General features: G+C 37.8%; 1 protein-coding gene across 3 annotated transcripts in view; it reads left to right on the forward strand.

Annotated features, from left to right (window-relative positions):
- MTA3 (metastasis associated 1 family member 3) overlaps positions 1-12978 on the forward strand; it is a 134694-nt gene extending 121716 nt beyond the window's left edge. For 2 of the 3 annotated variants that reach the window (XM_050315242.1, XM_050315244.1), the window contains exon 19: positions 8610-12978. In XM_050315242.1, the coding sequence (XP_050171199.1) occupies positions 8610-8745 (136 nt within the window). In that variant the 3' untranslated portion in view covers positions 8746-12978. The remainder of the gene's footprint in view (positions 1-8609) is intronic. The other variant, XM_050315243.1, reaches the window with a different exon arrangement.
- The last annotated feature ends 10769 nt before the right edge of the window (positions 12979-23747 follow it).

Here is a 23747-nt window from a genome sequence, read left to right on the forward strand (position 1 = left end):
GTCTAGTGGTGAACACACGGTTGATAAAGTTAAATAGCAAAAAAGATGATAAAACTGTACTGTGATGAATATGTTCAAAAATACTGTGTCAATGACCCTCATAGTCTTAAAATTCACACAGAACTGCCCACTAAATTTAATTTATAAGTTGTCCCCTATTGGAGTCTTCATTTCCAATTACAGATAGAGGATTTAATTCTGAGCTAGTCCATATTTCAGTGTATTTATTGAATAATTTATTCTTAATATTTTCCTGATAGTTTGTTCAGGTTGGGGTTTTTTGTTTGTTTGGTTGGTTGGTTGGGGTTTTTTTGTTTGGTTTTGTTTTATGTGGGTTTTTTTTGTGTTTTTTTTGTGTTTTTTTTGTGTTTTTTTGTTTTTTTGTTTTTTTTTTTTTTTAAACTCTTGACCCTCTGGCATAAATGTAAATAAGGTTGCGGAAAAACAAGTATTAGTTGATCTCTTTTTGTGAAAAAGTTTGCATAAGTAACTACGTGTGCATTTTAAATATAAAATACCAAAGAGAACATAATGACTGTGACTGTGAAAGTCAGTCACAAAGACAGCTAACTGCTCTTGTCAAACATTTAAGGCGACCTGACTGGAACTTGTGCCATGGATAGAGGCTAAAACAGTTACCTGACAAGAGTACAATAGAAGTGTTATTCTAGTGGAGAAAGCACAGATCCAAACTTTAAAATTCCTCTCTTGCTTGATGTGAGACACCAGACAAGTAATTAACCTCTGGGTGGCTCCACCTTTTTGTCATTAAGCTTGGATAATATCGGTGCATACCTACTCTTAAGGATGCTGTGCACTTTTTAAGTCCAACAAACACCGTGAGATACTGACACAAAAAGTGCTGACCATAACAGTGCAGAGCAGGATGAGTGCCGGAAAATGAACTGAAATAGACCTTCGGTAACATGAATTTAAAGAAAAAAAAAAAATCCAGTCTTTGACATGAAAATGACCTTAGAAATTAACATCAAATTGTTCTGTGGCAAAGCTTTCCACTGTCAGTGCCACAGTACTGATTTCCAGTTGGTATCCTGCATTGGAGCTTCTGTGCGTAGAGAAGTGCTGATTATGCAAGAGGTTGATGGTGTGGAGCAGAGCCCCAGGGGATGGTCTTGTGAGGGAACTTTTGCTCTCCAACTGGTTCTGGTAAGACTGAATAATTTTTTTTTTTCGGCTCTTGCTTAAGAGCAAGTAACCAGGATGCCAAGAAGCTCCTCCAAATATACTCTATTGGTACATATGTTATTCCAGGAACAGTGTATGCATAATTGATAAAAAGAAAGCATAATGTTAATCTTTATTAGCCTTAGATAATATTATAAACTGTAATACTGTAAATACAGTGTTCAGGCCAAAAACCTCAGATGAAACCTACCCTGAAGTAATCAAAAAGGTAAGGAAAAATAGAAAGAGAAATAGTAATAAAAATGTAAAAGTAAAGTATCTCTTTTTTTCCCCTATGGAGCATATTGTAGAAAGTTTTATCTTGGACTTAAATAAGCCTATGTATTTAACACAGTATTTTTGAAAATTTTTAATCCAGTATTTAATGTTGCCAGGGAAATGGCACTAAATGCTTGTAGCCCAAGGCCAGAAACAGAAAGTGTGTTCTAAACATTTTTTGTCATCTTAGAGTGTGGCATAAGGCTGCAATTGTGAATTAATGCACAAGGTACTTGGGGAGTACTTGAAAGCAACATTGCATTCTACTTTGCATAGCCAGCTCTGATGAGTCCAATATCTTGCCTGTCTCAGGAAAAATTATATGCTGCCATGTGGGTAATTTTTTCATCTCCTTGCAGGTGATATTTAATCAATATACAGAATGGCCATCCTTCTGCAGAATAAATAGATGGTTTTGAAAATTCCTATTGGTAGAGTATAAAATCACATCCTGATGATGTAGTTAGGAAGAATAAAGGAGTTGCTTTGAAATCTGCTGGCGTTTGTGCCTGTGAGCTGTAGAAGGCTTTCTGGTTCCTTGGATTCTCAGGGTGCCTGTGTATTGACAAATCTTCAGTGATCTTGCGTGTTCGTTCACAGGGAGGAGAGGTTAAGCAACTCTTTATTGAATAGAGCACACTTCCTGCCTTGCAGCCTTTGCAGTATAAGGTAACTAAGGAGAGGCTAAAGAATTTCAGAGAAGGTGCAGAGCAGCTGCCCTGTAGCTCAGGTTACAAGTCTGTTGAAGCCTGAGCCATTGTTTGGTTTCAAGGAGTATGAATAATTTACTTTTTTACCCATTCTGTCGAGCTACCTTTGCTTGGACTTGGCAGTTCTACTCCACTCTACAAAGTTAGACGCTGTGATGAAATGCCATGAATCCAAAGACAAGTTTTCCTCCCTTCTTCGAGGGAAGGACTGTCTGAGGAACATGGCTCTGTGCATGGCTCTGCTGTCATCACTGCTACATGGTGAGTGATGTGAGGTACTGTCCCTGCTGGGCTCACAAAGCTCCACCCAACACACAGTCCCTACTGAGCTCTGTGGTGTCCATCATTTACCAGTGAGATCAAGGGTTTGGCTTTTTTGCTGTTCCTACCACAAATGATCTGGTAGGACCTCTGTCCTTCTGGTTTCTGTGAGAAGTCAGTCCTGTACCAAAACTGGTGGCTCAGCAGTAGGTAACCTTAGCCTCTTGGTGGAAAGTACTGAGTTTACAGATGAACTGGGAGGATAATCTCCTTGCTGATGGTGAAGATTTAGATTTAGTCTTCATGTGATGACTGGTGTGTGACAGCGTCTCTTTATAATGTTTCTTAGGGGCTAGAAGTTTTTCTTGGTTCCAGCATTCAACTGAAAAATGAATAGTGATGCTGAGAATAAGACTTTTCTTTGGTACTTCCCTCCTAGCATCCTAAACCACATCAAACTATTAATGAAACATGCTATTTTTCAGGGGAAATGGAAGCATGGAAAAATCTATCAAATTAGGTGATTTTTTCCAAAGGCATGACAGTTGTGTGCAGAAAAACTGGATAGAAATCATTTCAATGGATTAGGTTCCTGTTGTTCTAGGCACTCTAAAAATGCACACGAAGAGATGGCTTCTGCTCTGAGGAGATTTTGATCTGAGTAGATTTTAAATCAGCAGTAGGTAGAAAGAGACAGAGCAGTGGCTTATGCCATATAGTGGGCCAGGCATGACAGAGAACTCTGTGCTTTAAACACTTGACCTGAATTTTTCTTCCCAATAAAGAAAATGCTTAAACCCCATTATTTATGGCTCTCTATATATACATAGTAGCTATAACCTGTTGCTCCAAAACACAAAACATCAGAGAAACCCTCAAGGTGGTGTGATACTTGAAAAAAATGCTTTATTAAGCTGCTTAGGAAGACCTGACACCATGATTTATAACTGGTGTGTCTAAAAATTATTGTACATAGAGAACAGTCTTACTCCATAAATATTGATAACAAATTTGAAGATAAACACCAGCAAAGGGAAAAATTTCCTTGCTAGCAGGAGAAAAATAAGATAAACACTTAAAACATTTAAATGATGTTGCATGTCTATGGCAGCACCTCTTTAATCTTATAAAGGTTGTATCACTCTATCTGCCATCTGTGTGATGGCAACTACATGGCTCATGGCAACAGCTTTCTGGTAGCCCCATGTTGATTAAAACCTTTGAATTTGTTTTTATAAATTAACATGTCCCAAGGACCTTATTTTTAAAAGTGTCAACCCACTTCTGCCTTTCAAATGTGTTTTTTCCTGGTTTCTGTTGTTTTGGGGTTAGATAAAATTTTAATGAAATATGGGAATTTACGCTGAAAGTGCTGAGGAAAAAAAAAGTCTAAACCAGCTAACCAAATAGTTAATTAAAATCCTTCTAATTTCCACACAGGTAGAAATATAGGAAGTGCTATAAGTCAATCTTTGTAACCTGTCGGGTTTCTAAGGATCTGTGCCTACAACTTCATCCCTGTTAAATTCTCTTTGAGCAGACAGCACTGGACACATTTGGGCCTTTCACTTCTTTTTAAAAGCCTGTGGAAATTAATAAAAAGCCTATCAGCTTCCTAAGATAGTGTCCCCTCTTGTAATTTAATCCACTGGGTAGTTATAATGTACCTCTGGATACAAGAAACCCTCAGAGAAAAGATAAGTAATTTCACCTAATAACCCCTGAGGAATGATGGTTATTTTTTAAATAGTTGTTTTTGCTAACTGGCCTTGAGCTTGTACTGAAAATTTACATTGCACAAAATTTACATTGCCTTGGAGCAGCAACAACTTCACGAGCCCTTTTTTTCTTTTTTCTTTTTTTTTTTCTTTTAGTTTAGTTTTTCTCTCTGAACAACTCGATTGTGTTAGACTGATTGCAAGTTTCACATGAAATTTGTGCCAGAACACAAAATCTCTCCTTCCAACGTTGGCACTATTTCATGCACCCAGCACATTTAAGTTGCTGTTTACAGTTGGCAAGTCATAGCAGAGTATTTTACCCCAATTGAGAGATCAGGTGGAATTTCAACTATGATTGTCCAGGGAATCAGTTTTCTTGCTCCTGCTGCCGACCTGTGCATGTTCCTTGTGCTACCAGCAACAATTAGGTAATAATACATTTCCACAACACTAGTTCTTATATAGAAGGATGTTGCTCAAATGGCATCAGTCTAGGAAAGACTCAGGCAAAAATATCAAATTAATTTAGGCAGAGTGTAAAAAATAATACTATGTCCAGGTTTGTATTAGGTCATTAATATATTTTTAGTTGGAAACAGAGAATCAAAAGCAATTCTGGTTGTTGGTATTTAAGAGGAGTTATGGACATCGCACAAGTGCATATGTGTTGGGGACAATTCCTCTTCATAGGAAAATGTTTGTTTCTTTCAAAACAAGGTTTGTCATCTGCTGAAATGTCAGTGAGCCTTTACATGCAACTAATGTCTCTCATAGTAAAAACTTCTGCCATAAATTGTATTTATTATATTACTTCTTAAGTACTGTTGGTATAGCTGATAAGACCGAAGTCGGTCTTGTCATCACAACTCTGAGTCTAATGCAGAGGAGGCAAGACTGATGCACAACAGTTTATATATAGTAGTAGATAGATATGCTTGATATCAACAAAGCTAAAGTAAGTAATGCCTTTATCTCCTACTATAAAAGGCTTGAGAAACACATTCTTGACTAACCTCAATTGGAGGTCACCCCTCTTTATTCTATTAAAGATTAAAAATTGATATGGTTTTAGTGTGGGACACAGTTAGAGAAGGGAACTTTGAGTCAGCTTTTACAAATGTGAAATTTTGTTATCAGCTATCCTATTCCTGAGAAATCTGGACGTAATAGATTATATAGGATTGTGCTTAACTTCACCAGATGGTTAGTTACATGGAACACACTTGGATCCAAAGAAAGGGTTGGTTAATTGAAATGATTCCCCTGATTAAATTAAAGCATGGCATAAATGCCCTATACAGCCTATTACTTCCACCCAGTAGGTTTCAGTCTGTGTATGAAACTTGCAAAGAGATGATAGGTCTTCATTAAGACCTTTATTAAGACTTAGGTACATTTCCATATTTCCCTGAGGAGGTGCCAAGGGTCTTGCATACCTTTATCTGCAGTTACTAATTGAAGTATCATGCAGACATAAAGTATTTGTCTTATTCCTACATTAACGGCAATGCATCACATTTGACATAAAAATGAGCACAGAGGGCTTTATGTATTGATTACCTTTTAAGAGTTTATTTCATTCTCATACCTTTGGTCTTAGGAGGGCTGGAAGTTCAATGCAGAGGCTTTAAAGTACTTTTGAATTTGCATTTCAAGTCTGTAGCGCATCATGCTTCAAACACTAGTACAAAAGTCAAAAGGGAAAAGAAGCAAGGGAAATGGCAATTACTGTTTCATAACAACTGCAAAGGATGTTACCCATGATACGTATATTAAAGCCATTTACTTGCCATCACCAAATAAAAGCTTTATGTAATGAAAACATGTGGCTGGTATTGAGTGAAAAAGGGACAGGAAATTGAACATTAAAGGTGACTCTGCCTTTAGTTCAGGGTATCCTTGCAGGAGGGAGAAGTGCTCTGAATGGAAGGGTGACAACAACTTTATCTTTGAATTTCCTGCCTTTCGTCAGCTACTATTACAGCCCGCATGTTTAAGTGTTAAAAAACACTCAGAAAAATTATAAAACCTGATGAGTGCCTCTCAAAAATATTTACTGTATTTAGATGCTAAATTCTCAGTTTAAAAAAGAATCTGTTGCCTCCACCTTCTCTATTTTTTTTTTTTTTTCAGTAAAAAGAACAGTTTTGGCTTTTAATGAAATGGTTGTTTAAATATAATGTTTAGTGAAGTCAGTGGAAATTTCCATTCATCCAGTTTTATTTCTGAAATGCTGTATCCCAGAAAGCTAATTCCTGGAAGCATTTTCACAATCCTGTTTAAATAAAAGTGCTGGATTGTCTTTGCAGAGTGCATACCAGATTAGTTCTTCTGACAGTCTACATAGAGCTACTTTCATTTATACTTAGTGAGGAGTTTACTCTGTTTGTGGTGTGCTTGATGTAATGATGTGATGACTTTTTTATTCTGCCTTTCTTCATGCTGGTTTTGAACCAGTAATTAATGAGAATGACTACATATTTTACTTTACTCTCCTTACAGAATAATCACAAATTGTAATCTCAAATGCTTTATTGTCCTTACATTTCGTGTCTGCTGCAAATTGCTTTCATAAGTAGGACCTTCTTGGCAGTTTATAAAGTTGCTTTATTAAAAATTCAGAAGGGCAAATAATTATCTGATATTTTTGTAAACCACAGGCTTCTCAAATGATTAATAGCCACATTTGTTCTGTAAATAAATACAAAATTTTCCAAACAAATGTATCAAAAGGGATCCAGTTCTGTAAACTTTTGCTGCAATCATCCCTATCTCTAGTCAGTGTGGATAATAACTATTGTCTATTCACGTGAATTTCTAAAACTCAGTGTCTCATTATTTTAGAAATACATGTTTCTGCCAATCTCAGGTTACATTTCTATGATCTTACTGTTCTGGAAGGTATGTGATATCTTTTCAATCAGCTTAGTATCTTCTTAGGCCTAATATAAGATGACCATGTAAAGTAAGTACTTAAGCAGTAAGTTTTTTTTCTCTGTGGGATTGTGTGAAAAGCCTAAACTTAAATTTCTAGTGATTCCTTTCCTTTTCTTCTGTTGTGCTTATTGCTGAATGATGCTAAATTGTAATTTGTTATTCCAAGCCATGAAGACATCCTTCCTTCAGGTAGTTAAAAGGAATACATTTCTGAAACTTTAAAATATATTAACCAAAGCAGTTGTATTTTTCAGGCTTCCTTTAACCTCTAATACCAGAGTGTATTCTCCTGCTTTGTGCCTTTTTTTTTTTCTTTATGTTCTCTTCTGCAGCCCAGTTACTTGACTGGAAGCTTACATCCCTGAGGAATACTCAACCTGTAACTAAATACGTGTTTGAATTTAATGTGCAAATTGTTATTTTAGAATTCGATAGAATTTATTTAAAGCTGATCCTTTTCTTTCAGTGTCACGTGCCACTATTTTTCAGTTTCAGAGGTAGCAGCCGATTTAGATGAAAGGGAAAAACCTTTCTTGAGTTGCCATCTCAGAACCTTGATGCAGGTGGGCACTTTATCACCCTATAGTTTGTAGGTTGCACTCTCAACTTGGAAAGCTTGAATTAGAAAACCTGGTCTCATTTAGTGTTAGTGGCTCCAGTTTGCTTTAATTCGTTTCCAGAAGCCCAAAATCCCTGTAATTTATAAAACTACCTGAATGAAAGCTGGGATTCTTGACTTGAGTGAATTCAGAAAATAGGTAGTTTTCCAGTAGCATCTAATATTCAGGACTCTGCCAATGAAGATGGTTGTTGGCATACTTTGTGTGTGCCATTTCTGTGTTTTCTGATGCTCTACCCTGGATACACTCAGCATTGTGGTTTATTGATTTATGATATTAGAGAGACAGAGCAGTCGAAACATAGCAAGACTTTATGCTTCTTGGATGTATAAGATTACAATACAAACAACATGGCCACCTGTAGTTAATATGTTTGATTTATCATCTGAAAGTCTAAAATGAAAGTTAGTTTACTGCACTTGAATGGCACCAGTTAGAAAGCCCAGAGATCCAGGTTATGTGTTATCTGCAGAAGTGATATAGTGCAAATAACAATAATTGCTCCCACTCCACCACTTTTACAGAGGTACCACATTCACTTGGGTGCTAACAAGGTTCTTTCTTCTGTGTTTTTTCATTCCCATATTAATAACGTATTCACCATTTGAGCATTCTGGCCCAAGATTTCATATAATTAAATACTAATGTCCAAATATTGTCTAACAACAACCCACTTTTCACTGAGTCATCATCAGACAACTGTGAATCATCAGTTGATGAACAGGGCTCACTCTTGTTGACTGCAAGCCTTTTCCAATGAATTAAACTTCCTGCTCTGGTAAGAGTATTTGTTATGTTTGTTATTGGCTCTTGAGCAGTCTTCTGTTAAAGACTGAGATTTATCTCTTCTGTTGTCTCTCTCTTCTTTCCCTCCTTTTCTCCTTCCCTCCTTACAGAAAAATCCGTAAGAAGTTCACCAGATCACAGCTGAAAAGAGCTTCCAGAACACCTTGTTCTTCAATCATTGCAAAGACAAAGTCTCTCATGAACAATAGGCAGGCACGAACAGAGCCAGGAATCATCATGCACTGAAGATATAACAGCATCAGCACCATAATAATGTCAAAATCATGTTTAATTGTGAATGCAAATACAACATTACTTCACACATCTTTGAGACAGAAACACTATATGGACATATTGTGGTTGGGTTGTGTGTTCTGGGCAGGATCCAACAGCAGCCCTTGTTTCCCCTCACCTCTGCAAGGGCTACTTCTGGTTCACTGTGCAGGTCTATCCTGGATTTCCTCTATTGCCAGTCATCAGCGTTAGCTGGTGAGGGAGGAACTGTTTGCACTGACCACACTGAAGGAGTATGGATGCAGGGTCCACCCACCACATTTGTCTGTGCCTCCTAGTGGCTCAATACAAAAACATGCAGCTTTCAAAACTATTGCAGTGTCTTTAAAGTGGGATTTAGCCTTGAGGGGTTGCATTTTCAAAAACAACTGCAAACTCTGAGCGTTCATATTTTTCAGTATTGGTTTGAGTCACTTGGGATTTGATTTTCTGAACTACTAAGCATCCAGACCCTGAAACAAGGACAAGGTGGTGTTTAGCAATTCTGAAACTTAGATTGAATTAGGAAGTGCCCATAACTAGAGGCCAGTTTTTAAAATGTTGGCTATATTAGCTTTGGTTAAAATCCTGGAAAGTTTTATGTGTGGCAGTGAACATCCAGCTGGACTAGTTGCATGTGTAAGACCTAGTCCTATCGTCTATATATTTGCAAGCATCCTCTTATTTCTTTGGGTATTTTTGCATTTCTTGAAGCCTATCCTGAATAGTTAAAACCAGCAGAACACCATTCCCAGAAAACATGAAGAAATAAACTATTTCCTATTAGAAATGTCTCTCCACGAAATAATTTCTACATTTTGATATGTCTGGATAAAAAGATGTCTTGCAGAATGCTTTGAAGTTCATAAATGTAAGGCTACTGGTGGATACTTACCATGGAGAGATGATGTGCCTTTTGAAACTACTTGTAGGAAACTGTCAGTCTCCCAGAAAGTGGGAATGGCGACAGAGGCAGGTCTTTTTTCTACTCAGGTACTTACAGGTGAACAATCTCTGCCCTACTTTGAAATCCAGAGAAAAACAGTGTGTAGCACTGCTGTGTACTACGTCAATTATCTGAGGCAAGTTGTCCTTCAATAGGTTTCGATTCTGTACGGCTTTTTCAGATGTGATCAGATACTGAACACGTCATAGTAAACTGAGATGAGCTTCAAAACTTTTTTCCTCCCTCTTTACTACTTAGCTTCAACAGTGTAGTAGTAATTGTGAGGTTTTCATCCAGTCATGGATATGCACTCAGCTTTGGGGTTAGAAAGACAAAAATGTAAGTGATGTGTCATAGCCTCTGGGTGATGCCCCAAAATTATTTCCCGCCATGCATTTCATGGTTTCAGTCTGAAAGAGCATCTGTGATCTCAGCCTATAACTAGCCATATTCTCCATGTAGGATTTTGTGCTTTTTAGACAAGAGACCCAGATGCTTCTTCAAAGACAAAAGCACCCTGACCTCTTGAGGGGACTTGCTGATGGTTTTCTGGAGTGATGGTTCCAGGTCTTGTCTGCTGTCCTTCACCAGCAAGAAAAGGGTGATGGAGAGATTCATAACATGAAGTGCTTGCTCCTAGTGCCCTGAACACCTTAGTGAATGTCACTGATTTGGACACAGTTGGAGAAGACCTGTGATTCATCTGCTTACAGTATTTTCCAGTAGCCACTGAAGTGTGCAGCCTAGGAGTCTCTTCTAGGCACAGGATCTGCTTCTTTCTCTCAGCAGGAGGGCTTTTCATCAGATAGCTGAGCAGAGACAACCTACTCTTATTAGTAAGGATTGCCTTTATTAACTGCAACATATGGAAACACCTTCTGTATAATAGCTTCCTCACCCATTAAAATCAAGGAAACATGATTACTCAGCAATCTGTTTGACTGAAAGTATGAAAAACATTAACAGAACAAGCTTCCTCAGACATCAGTGAAATCACACACAGCAGACTTATTTTCAAAGTGTCATTAGCTGTAAGGTTGTAGATTTTTTTTACCCTGCCTTATTAAGCTTGTACTCAAATTATTTCTTTTAGTCAGTGTGCTCCAGTGTCTAGACAGTATTTTGTAAAATCTCTGTGTGTTTCTCCTTTTGACAATAGTATTAGTATCTGTAAAAGTCTGATGTGAAGTCCTTTTTTCTTCTTTCCCTCTAAGGAAAGATATATTGGTAACACAGCTCCCTGTTGTGCAGCCAGCTGCCTGGTACCGTTATCTTTTGCATCAAACAGCCAAGGTAAGGAAGAATCCTTTGCTGCGTCAAACTGAGGTGCTGGATACACTGGGAATAATTTCATCTCTACCCAGCAAAGTCATTTCACAGGTTGTAATAATCAACCCTTGGGATAGGTAAGGCATGGAGAAGACTAATTGCTGGAATAACTTCTGCTCTGTCTTTAAACTGTTCTGCATGCAGCTGCACAGAGACTTTCTCTCCCCTAAACTGTACATGGTGCATGGAGAAACTGCACGCCATGTATTGCACCTTTGTCTTTACCTGCTCTCTCTCCATCTTACCTTTCCTGCAAGATGTTCTCCAGAGATGGATACAGGATTTACCTGTGAAGTTAAACTGAGAACACTGATGGAAGATCTGCTGAAAACGTGTTCCTGCTGCATTTGGGCATAAAGATTTAAATTTTTGTAGAAATTGTGACACTCCTTACTACAATATCGTGCAATTCTATGCTTTCTGTTGAGTTAAAAGATTTTTCACTGACTGTAAGCAAAGATGACACATTCCTGTGTAACCTGTAACAGTGTATCCACAACAAATCAGAGCTCCATACTTTTTTTTATCAAGCTTCCCAAGTTAGTTATTTTAAAACCAGCTAACATATCTCAGTCATCAACAATGACATTGAGTATAAACATAAACCTTGTAAGCAAGGACAAGAGGTTTGGTACTTACCATGGATATGAGCAAGAGAATCTAGGCAGCATCAGAGCTGCATTTACCATATGATTTATTTTCCTGTTAGCTAAATAAGAAATCTGTCTGAAAATTTGCCTTTCCATTTACAAATCGGGGGCTAGGAAGCCGTGCAAAATGCACAATTTTTTTGTGTTCAGAGGCCTCATACAGAAAGTAAGAAGATTGTTTTAACATCTGAAATGTCTATGTTGCCATTTTCATCTATATAGCTGCTCTGTTCTCTTGAAATATTGTGTATACTGTTTTCAGATTATTTTTAAAGGCCCCTGCTTAGTGATGGAATTTTTGATTCTGTAGGATGGAAAAAGAAGGTTTTGAAATATTCAAGATTGTTTCAAATGTGTTTGTGATATGAAAACAACATCTTTTAAAACAGTGTTTTGATTCAGGGCAAATATAGCCTTTGTTTCTGCAGTCCAAACCTTGCAGCATGTTATGAAAAACTTGGAATTGGAACTGAAACAAAGAACAAACAAGCAGTAGAAATGGTGAAATGGAGCCTGCACTTACAGAATGTGCACTTTTTTAGTAATCTAAAGAGAGGTTTTTTTTTTAATAAATATAATTTCAACAGAGATACTTTCTTAATTATGAAGGCTTAAAAAAATGAAATGGCTGCACAGTAGTTTCCAATATAATCACAGAATAACATGCCACAGCCTTTATCAGAGAACAATTATAGTCCTTCAGAAATACTATATTGCATAGTACGATTTACTGGACACAATGTCTTTATATATGTGTACTGCTATGGTAATGGAATTGTTAGAATCCTTTGGAATCTCAGCAAAATAATATTCAATTTTCATTTTCTTTTGAAGGTCCTTTATATAAACCTGTGTCTTCATAAGTCAGAGGGGGTGTCAAGAGATCTGAGTTTATATAACTGCACAGTGGAATTTTTTTGAGTAAGTCAGGACTTTTTTATTCAAATGTTGCATGTTGAGGGAGGAAACCTAATTTTGGAATACATGGGGTTTTGGATAAGAGTTTTGAGGTTGTACTATATAGTGATCAACAAATTTGAAGAATATGCTCCTGTTACTCATAAAGATTTAACAGTTGGTATTAAAATACAATATTGATTAAATAAAAACAAGAAGCATTAAAGAGTTGTCTTTTTAAAATTCTCTTGTTTAGGCTAAAAACTAATTTCTCGATGGAATGGTAAAACTGGGAAGCTCCATGTTGGGTGTTTGAGGATGTGTGGAGCACCTTAGAATGAAACAGTACTATCTGATTTGCATTAAAGTGTCTTTGTGTACAAACTCTGTGACTCTTGGCTCTTTTTGCAGGAAACTAAATTTCTACATTGATATTGCCATCCTGTTTTACAGTAGGCTATTGAATAGTCAAGAGGCTGAAAACTGATGAACTGCATGAGAGTTAAAAACACAAGTAGATAAAATGGGGATGAAGAAAGAAGACTCAAAAGTTGGGGAAAGAGAGACATAAGGTATTGGCCCTTGCATTGGAACACTAGAAGAGTTCTCAGGATTGTGCTGAAATCTAGGCAAAAGGACTCAAAGCCCACAAAAAAATACTAGAAGCTACAGTGCCTTGCAGTCTCCGGTGCATTGGCCCATCTAAACTTTGCAGATCTGTATCAGTGTCGAAAACTTTACATGTTGTTCATTTGGTAACACCTGGAACTGGTGTAAATATGAAACATTATCTAAGTCCTCTGTTTACTAACATCTAAGATAATTTACACAAATTAATTAGATGTTTTTTCCAGGGAAGGAGAATCATATAAAGGGCTTCTGAACAGAAGTAATGGCTGCTGCTTCACAGGTTTGTCCGAGGCAACTGTTTCCATCTCCCAATTCCCCCGTCTGTCTTGGGGAATGTATTGGATGCTTGGTCCACACGCTAACTATTGTTTCAAATGCTTGCATTAGAATGGAATATCTTTTTCTTTTTTTCTTCCCCTCCCCTAAAGAGACCTGTGTGCATTCCAAGTAGCAAAACTCAGGTTCTGTGGTGTTTGGATTTAATTGGCAAGATGAGTTATATTTACTAATCCTTCTGGATAAGTTGCATTCGTAGCAAGGAGGAGATGGTCTCTGAAAGCAGTCCCTTGCTGGCAGAAATGAGAATGTGAATCTCTTTAACAAGGCTTAACCAGGCTTACAAGGAATCTCAGTCAAAAAGGAGGAGGTCCAAGGTACTCCTTTTTTTAAAGTACGACTTTAAAGCCTTTCCCTTGCCTAGTTGAAATAGGTACTTAGTGGATTATTTTAGTCTCAATTTTTTAGTTCACTGTAAAGGTATTGATCACATACAAAGCCTCAGCAATGAAAGGACATAAAGTGTTTTTCTCTCCCTTGCACTAACAGTCAGAAAAAAGGAAAAAGATTAAAAAAACCCCAACGAACCAATGAACCAAAGACAGAGACAAACAAACAAAGCCCTCCCCGCCATCGCCAAACAACCAAATATGGCTGTACTGTCTACTTGAGAGCAGAAATTATTAGAGAGGGCATTTTACTAAGAGAGGAGTTTTGTTTTGGTCTTTGGTATATTGTAAATACATTGTAAATATTGAAAGCATTTTCTGTGAGACCTGTCTGATACCATGACACTTTTCCATGAAGTCAGATACACTAGGGCTATTTTATAAAACAAGAAAGTAGAAAATACATGAGTGTTGCCAATTCAGCTTAACATAAAAGTCCTACGTGCGCTTTAGGGCCCTCTTATATTACAACCACTTGTTACCACTGTGGCAAGACCAAAGGTTCTTCAAATATACATTATTTGTGTACACATTAAAGTGTGTTCCTTATAAGCTAAGCAGAGGGATCTTTATAGAAATTAATACTCTTTATTGCTCATTTAAATGATGATAAAACCTAGATGTCAGGCCAAATAACTATCTGAAGCAATATATAAGATACACACTCCAGTCAAAATCTGCTTTGTGTAGCTGGCATGTTCCTTAAGCATTAGAATTGGCAGTGATGTTATGCAATAAGGCCATTTGTTTTTAAATGGCTTAATAGAGTTTTATAAGGAAGGACATCACCTGCAGAAATAAATCTTAGTCTGTACTGCTTTGAGCAAAAGAATGGGAGGAAAAGGATTGGAGCCACATTTTGATGCTGATTATCTTCCTACAAGTTATCGATTCGTGGCTGCAGAATTTCCTCTCCAAAGCTAAGCCCTAGAGAGTCTGGAGGAGCAGGACAACTCCCACATTTATTTGTAGGGCTTTTTTTTTCTTTCTTGCTAGCTATGTTATTACTTCAGAGATTTGCTCCTCAGTAATCTGAGTCGATAGTTTCATTAATGTGGATGAGGCAATTCATATCACCTTTGGGTTAAGAGTGGCTCTTTCCCTAGTTTCTTTTGCTTAGGCACATAAAAACACATTCTGTATAATAGCAAAAAAAAAAAAAAGGATTTCACAAGGATTTATGTGAAGCTAAGAAGTAAGTAAAGAGTGTACAACCTTAAATAGCAGGATATAGCAGAAGAGGACAGTGAACATGATTTTCTTGTGTTACATGGGTACAGCTGTCTGTGACTGAAGAATCATCCTCTCAAGCAGTCCTTTCTCCTCCGGTTCACTGGACACTGCACTTGCTTTTCCTGTCTTCATCAAACTCCTCCATTTGTGCTGTTTGCCCAGTAATCACATATTGAGAAAACGAGCTACTCATACTTTAACTTTTCAATAAGAGATGTTTTTGGGGCAGATGCAATGGGCATTTAGAGTCTATAATATTGGTGAATGGTTCCATATTTGTTTTCTTTCCTTCAGCCTAGATTCCACTGGAATTTTAATCTTTTTTTCAGCCATTGAATCTAAGAAAAGTGACACTCACTGCCTTCGATTCATAAGATATACATTTAATCCATAAAAACGAGTTGTGTTGCTCAGTCTGCTTGCAGGAGCTTGACTCTGTCCTAGCTGTTTGATAATCCTACCCCCTTGTTTGTTTTCTGTATTAGAGACAGTAAGTGCAATATTGATTGGCTTTTTCAAGCAGACTAGACTCCATCCTGCAATTTGTACATGCACAGTTGAGGCATGTTTAAATATTTTCTCCTTTTTTTATGGTTTCTGCTTGCTCTCCTGCTTCTTGTGCATGATCAGAAGAAAGGAGAGCTTGATGCTGCTCCCTGCCCAGTGTGTGTGGATTTGGCTCAGTTGCTGCTGAATGCCTGGGTGAAGGAAAGATTAGATCACTGATAACTATCCTTTTGTGTGCTTTGTGTGTACTGGGCACTACAAACCACTCCAATACTTCTTACTCTGAAATTCACCACCTGCCTGGCTGGTGCTGCTGTCATCTGTAGAATGAGAGTGTCTTGCTCTGGGGCTAAAGCAGGCTCCATGGCACTGCTGCAGTTTGGATTGTACTAAATGGTTCAGAGTAGCTGAGCCTCTGGAGATGCTCCCATTCCACTCCTGCATAACTGGAATACACTGCCAGCCCTCTCATTTAGTGCCATATTTGAATCCTTATGGTATATTTGGATCCACTCCCCTTCTAAATTGCTTCAGCAATACTCAGGCACCCTAATCCTACAATATTATGTTTTCTTTGCTTTGTTGAACCCTAATCTCTATGAATTTTAACTCACTTTTCAGAATGATGTCAAGGAAGATTATAATTAGGATTCTATAAGCATCTAGAAGCTTTTGCTCCCTCACCCCTTCTTCATTTTTCTGTTTAAGGCCATTTTTTTTCTTTTGCACTTTCCTTTTCTCCTTCCTTTCCGTTGGTCTTTCATTTACTGATAAAGATTCATGTAATGTGTGCAGACCTTATTTGAAATGTGACATAGTCTTCAAAATAAAAAAATTTGCACCTACTGGGGTGAGGGCAGGGAACATTTGACATGGCTTTACAGCTCAATAACCCTAGAGAGTATATTGGCTAAACTGTCAGAGTTCGAATCCAGATAATTATTTAAATCTGCTGAGTTTCTTGGCTATTTAGAGTCAGTGGTTTTGTATGGTCCCTTCCAAAGGGAAGGGGCTTGCTGCAGATTTGCAGTCTCAATGTGTCTGGCTTTCTTTTACCATTCTTTAAGGTTTAGAGGAGTTCTGCTCTAGGGTTTGGCTCCACTGTACCTATTACACATACCTTGCCAGCCTGTAATTAGACCTACTACTTAAATGCTGAGTAGCTTTCTTCTGTCTACTGGTATGGATTAAATTTGAAAGATTTCAATAGAAGAATATAAATGAAGTGATTGCCTAGCTCTGGATTTTCTCCATCTTCCCTTGATGCACTAATGAGAATCAATTGCAGTTGCTTATTATTTTTAAATAGCAGTTAATTTGAGAAAATCTGATTCACTAGCTCTTTTCATTTTGCTGATTTGATTTCAGCCTTCTGCCCATCTGGGCCAACCTACATATTCTAAACCCAGTGCATAAACTGATTGGTGCACATAACCAAAGTCAAAGACACTCAGCCAACTCAGGTTGTCACCCAGCAAAGTGTTTGCAACAGTGTGCTCCAACACTGTTTTCTTGTTGGTAAAATCCTCAGTGAAAGAGGGGGCTTAGCTTTGCAATTAATTGTCTCTTGTGCCTGAAAGAGAATCAGACAGATTATAGAAACTTCTGTTTATTCATTTAGTTTTCTGGGTGTTAAGATCTGGTGACAGTATATCAGGATGTGGAGTTGCATAGTCAGAGAAATTGTTTCCTGAGAGCTGCTCAGTTTATTCTGCCTTGGATATTCTGATAGAATCCCACGCTCACCTGTAAAAACTATAGAATTAAATCTCTATGAAGTCATGTGATGCTTCTGGAAATGGCCTTCTGGTCAAACTGCTGCATCTGTGCAAATCCCCTTGATGGCAATAAAGAATCCTGAAGTAGGATTGTAGGCTAAGCTGTAAGCTCTTTAGGTTAGGGCAATTATCCTCCTGTAATTATTTAAAAATGCTTTTTAGATTTATAGCTTTGTGGCAATGTCTGTGATAAAAAAAATATCAGGAGCTGGTAGTATATACAGGGTCTTTAGCAACAGGCATAGCATTGTATGTCATTAGTTTCTACAGAAGAGGTGTGCTGTTATCTGATGTGAGGAAGAAAAAGATGTATTCTTCTTCTCTGAATAAAGGGGTGGGTGAGGGTTACTAGCTCCTAATGGTCTCCCCACATTTAAATCCATGGTGATTTCTGTTCACAACTTGTTAAATGCTTTTCACTTCATGGCAAAAAAAAGATAGGGCAATACACTGAAAGTACAGGATGGTTGTATGTGATGAAACATTGCTTTTTTCCCATTATATACACATGGGGAAGTTGAAATGTTATTTGTAGAGGATAAAGGTGAACTTTGCTCATGATTTTATGAACTTCTTTATTGCATAGTTCTCTTTGTGCAAACAGCACTTGACACCCTCTTGCCTTTTGTTATTTTCAGCAGATTGGAGTCATTTGTTTTTTTTAATGTTGAACTGTGACAGAGCAGCAGGTGTTGGATAAAAAGAACCAAGATCACTTTTGGGTTTTGTGCAAATATTTAGGGGGATTTGTGAAGCACTGTAAAATGCAATTAGTTTTGCTTGCTATCTCCTTTTCCCTAGACCATTGATTTGCAATTCTGGAATAATTTGTCATTGTTTTCCCCAAAGTGGGTCTGGGAGCTGGTCTGGGCTAAGGCTCTTAGCCCAGTTGGTGTTGCTGGGGTTGATGTTCACTTTGTAAACAGCCATGCTGGCTGAAGATGTCACCCTGAAACAGCTGCTTGCTCCTAGTCCTCTGCTGGGCATTTCTGTCCTCTCTCAGTAGAGAGAATAGAATGGACTCTGCTGTTTTCTGCTTCAAAGTTAGACTGAAATTAAGCCTAACTGCATTGTATTTTCTGAAATGAAAGAAAGAAGGTTCAAGTGAATCCACTAAAAAAGAGGGAGGGGAGTAGGGAAGAACCTCTGATGGCTATGAAAGACAAACAGCTCAGGTCAGTAGCATCTGCAGCTGCACAGCCAGATCTGTAAGTGGCCATCTGTCCTCAGCCCAAGTTAGCCTCTGGATTTGCCTAAGGAATTATTAACCTTGCAGAAACAAATAACCTTCCTTGAGGAACTGTTAAGGTATTGAAAAAGTAGCAAAGATCTCAAATTAATTAAAGCAATGTCATCAGTCAGATTCAAGCATCTATATATTTCTGTCTGGTTCATTGTCTGCATGCACCTCTGCCTGTGACAGGTCCAGCATTGCTGTCAGTGTCTGCTTCTCACCAGTTTTGTGTCCTCACCTGTGTCTGTGACCACTTGTGTCCAATCACTGCCAGTTCAGGAGGGTCTGTCAGTCTTTAGCCAGGACTGGAAACATACTGAACAGTGTCAGACTCTGAATCACTTAGTCCTTTCTCTCTGTACTGCTTGAAAAGAGCCCGATTTGCTCAAAACTCAGACTGTATCTAGGATAAAGCTCAGTGACATACTTGGTAGAGTTTGTTTGAAATGTCAAGTAATATGATAACTTCTCCATAAACTAATATGTTAATCCAATATGATCACTGAGAAAGAAATAATTCTATTTTCAAATGTTTCCATCACCCAGTATTGTCATGAACACAGATACTGAATTTCTGATGGCTGGTGAAATGTATTTCCATGTTGTTTATAGCTGTATACTCATATTCAGGTAATTCACTCAGCTTTCAATAATTCAGGATGCTATAAGTGACTGCAAAATTTTCATAAATATGCAACTAAAAATCAGGACTGATTATGAACAAAGATGGTGAAAAAACAGTTTTAGTAAAATGATCAGCAGTCAGGAAGAGGCTCAGGTGAGTAGTCAGTTTTTCCTGATTTCTTGTAATAAGTACTGAGAAGGGAGAACATTTTGCTAATCTTATGAAAAGTCTATTCAAGTTGCCATTCATTTTTTAACTTGAGCACCATCTAGTGTGCATTACAAAAATAATTAAAAAATACATATATAAGGCCAGTTCATTATGACACTTAGCAGTGGAAGTTCTGGCATGTCTTCAATGTAAAAAGGAAAAAAACCCATCAGAGCTTATGTCCTGCTAACGTTCAGTAAAACAAGCTTCAAGTGACAAACATTCTTGTGAGTCCACTCCCCCTTTTATTTTGTGCTTGCTTGCACTTGCTTGCACTTAAGATAATGCAAGGAATGAAATGCACAAAGATAAATGTGTTTATTGACAAGGAGGTTAAAAATAAAAAAACCAAGCAACTGTTTGGTGTTTTTTTTTTTCTAAATGCAAATGCATGCTTGTATATTCGTGCAAATATAAATACAGAGCCCTGCATGTTGCTGAAAGTTGATACTATCTGCGCCACCAAACCCCTAGCTTTCAGCTAAATGTATCTTGGCAGATGTTCACTAGATCTACCCAGACTTGGAATACATTCAGAGATTAATTTCTTTCCTGTGTGCCTGGATCAGAGTGAGTGCATTTATAAGAAGTTCAGTGTGCTGTTATTTCTCTTATCAGCATTGTTTCATGCAGTGTGTGCCCCTTGACATGCTAAGGGAGCAGCCCATCTGTTATTACCATTGCTAATGAAGTTCATACTGCACTTTTCAATACATTTCGTTTGCACCTGTCCTGCAAAGTCCCTCTGGCAGTAACTTCTACCCTCTTTCTGGTCACCTCACATTCCTCCGTATAACAAGATTTAGGGATGCTGCTGGGGGGTGTTACTCATTCTCACGCATCCATCACCAGTCAGAGTTCTGCTCCTTGTTACAGGAGTTCCAATGCTGAGGGAAAGATTTCCTGCTCCCATGTGTACTTCTGGAGATCAAAACCTACCATGAGATGTTTTAAAAAAGCTTAAGATTTGTGCATCAAGTGAATTATTCTTTTGCGAAGTGGGAGGCAAAGGAAGGAGATGTTGCTAAGATTTTTTAAAACTTTCAGCTCGAGACTCTACTTATTTTTTGTTGCAATTATTTAATTATACAGAGGCTGCTTAGGCAGATAAACCAGTATTATTTTAAGCCCAGATATGAAAGCCAAAGCTGGTAGAACTATATCAAGAGAATCAAGTTTTTATGACTTAGAAAAGAAAAAAAGCTTATTTGGGTAATTTCTCTTTCTTAGTTCAAACAAAGATTTGGAAATGGACATCACTGACCCTTACAGGCTCATGTGCTCTGGCAAATGTAAGAGCTTCTTGCTTCCATAATTCCTGGGTGACGTGGCTCTAAACTGAAATAATTCAGATCAATAACTGCAATTTTTAATGCTTAATATCTGTATTTGGATAAAGCTTTTGAACTTGCCCTGTCATTTACTGACTTGCTGCCCAGACATACACTTTGTAATGCAGGAAAAACTGTAAACTTTTCACCAAAGCCACACACAAATGCATTTTCAGAATATATTGTCCAGATAACAAGTGATAGAAGCTGCATGATGGTGAATCACCTCATTGTGCACTGGGGCTGAGAGCTGTTCACCTTCCATGTGTGGGAGTTGTATGCCATATGATCTAGGGAACAGATTTAATAACCTCTTGTTTCAAGGTGATCCTCTGGTGGTTTTACTTTCTCCATCCAAAACACTTTTTCTTTGAACTATGCGAAGTAAAGACTGTGCAGTATGAGGCAACCTCTTTAAGCAGAGGAAGTTATCCCTTTCTAGACATTTGCTGCACTCTAGGAATGAGGTACCAAATGGAAAATATACTGGCCTGGAAAGAAAGGGATGGCTCAGTGTATGTTCAGGTGAGGTTTCTGAAAATTGAGAATGCCAAGCATTCATGAAAATAATTTTTAAAAAGTGTTGAAGTTAGAACCCCTACTGTTATTAGTGTTGTGTTTACTGTCTGGTAGTTTTATGACATTTATTTCAGCTCAGACTGTAATATCAATACTGTTGAATGATTCATAATAGACTAATTCAGTTTTTCTTCTGGAAGGGAAAATTTTGCTGCAACCCAGATGTTGTGTCCGATCTGAATATGTAAACTGATTACAAAGGCACAGGCAAATGTGTAGTTTGTCAGAGTCTTGAAAGTGGACAGGAACTGCTTGTTTTCCCTTAAGTGGAAATATGTTGAAGTGATTTATACACTAAAATGATTTATAAGGACTGTGACATTAGAATTCTTCAACATTACCCCCCCCAGCTCTTCCTCCACCTACATACCAAAGGACTTGTAGTCTTCTGTATCACTAAGGCATGATTTCCATTCCTGTCTCACCAAAGTTCAGGCAGAGTAGTTGATTTCTGATATGTAGCATAGAAAATACCACCAACCTAAGAATTTAGTCTGTGGTTCTGACACCACTGGATTTAGTTTGCTCACCTGAAGCACACAGCACAGAGAATTTGAGGGTCCTGTTTCTTAGAAAGCTCTGTTTCAGTGGTTCTTTATTTCTTTGTGTAATTTCTGAAAATGTTAGCATTTAATTCCTAGGTGTTTTAATACTCCTTGCATAGTCAGCTATTACAGTTATTAGCATGGAAAAAACCCACTTCCCATTAGTGCTTTACTGTCGATACAGGATTTCAGTATCTCACAGAGGGTTTGGCTTTATCATTTGGAACATGGTTCAAGAACTTTGCCATTCTGCCTTTTCATCAAAATTGTAATTTTCAATGGGATTTGCATTAAAAATTTGCAATGGGGTATTTGCAGGCAGATATGTATTCTTTCTTTTCAAGGGTGTGTTTTTAAAAGTACTTTGATTTGGCTAAAGGCCTTTCTTCATCAACAGTAGTTTTGTAATACTTGAACACTGTTATATAAATAATGGCCAGTCTTCGCGAGCGAAGATCCGGGGAAGGTCGGTCCCAATCCTCTGCAAGAGTTTCTTTGAGAGACAAAACCTAATGGATGGGTGAAGGAGATTGGGCAATCATATCACATGGCATGAGAAAGGGACATCTGACAAGCCAGCATGAATTGCAGTCTGAAGCCAGACAGAGTTAACACCACAGAGCTCACACTCTATGTAGCCACTTTCAGCTGGGGCAAGGGGCTGTGCTTGAGTGCTTGTGACAGTCCCATACAAAATGTTAAAATGGGAACAATTAATTCTTAAAGACGTGAATGAAGAGGAGAGCTGCTGGTCTAATGCCGGTGAATGGGGAAGTCTGAACACCAGCACTGCAAGCTTCCTACCAGAATGATGGAAATTGCTTTGAAAGAGGTATTCTGAGAGGCACAGTATAATTCTCTCAAAATGTCATTTTTCTGTCATTTCAGTCTGTGGAAAAAGTAACGACTGGTTCTATTCCCTGACCTAGTCACCTGCCTATGTGCTACTGGAACACCCTCTATGAAGTTAATGACTATTATGAGCTCTCTGAATTCCCATCTTGCCAGATGTTAATTATTTGTTGATATCTCATGAAAGAAGACAGACTGCCTAACTGAGCAAATGGGTTATCTGCATTTTTGGGGGTTTTCCTTGTTTGTTTGGTGGTTTTGTTCTGCTTATTTTTTTTTATTTTCTTTGCAAGTCCAGGGACATGAAATCTTCAACTGTTTCTTTTTGATCATAAGTGAATACTTCTTTGTGCCAGAGTCTGCAGGCTCATATGCCTGCATGTTCCCATTTCCGCACCCTATAATTAACTCCTTAAAGCAGCTCCCAGGAATACTTAAAATCTTGTTAATCTCATAAAAATGAAACTGCTAGCCTTAGGAGAATTGGTTAGTTTAACAGGCAGGGTTTATAAAATGACTCTGAACAGGGAAATTAAGACAAAATGAGAAGCAGGCTGACATTTGGTTGTGGTTATATTGAAGAGCATCCTTTATGGCTAATTTTTTTCATTGGATCTATTGCATGTTGTGCTTTCAAGAACGATTGGATTAGGTTATGTTAAGCATTTCCCTGTTTATGTCTGGAAATTAATGTGACCTATAACTTTTTTAGTCTGTATATATTATTCCTGAAAGTAGTGACCTTATGTATCAGTGAGATAACAGAAAATAGAAATTTTCTATCTAGACAAAACATCTTCAAATGCATGTCATGCTCATGTTTCTGTTTAGAGCCTTTACCATTGGCAATTCTGTAACTCTGTGCTACTGTACCTTGCTAGTGGGCTTATCGTGGCATTTCAGA

The sequence above is a fragment of the Myiozetetes cayanensis genome, unplaced genomic scaffold (assembly GCF_022539395.1).
Source record: "Myiozetetes cayanensis isolate MyiCay16 unplaced genomic scaffold, myiCay2020 scf2-11, whole genome shotgun sequence".
NCBI classification, from domain to species: domain Eukaryota; kingdom Metazoa; phylum Chordata; class Aves; order Passeriformes; family Tyrannidae; genus Myiozetetes; species Myiozetetes cayanensis.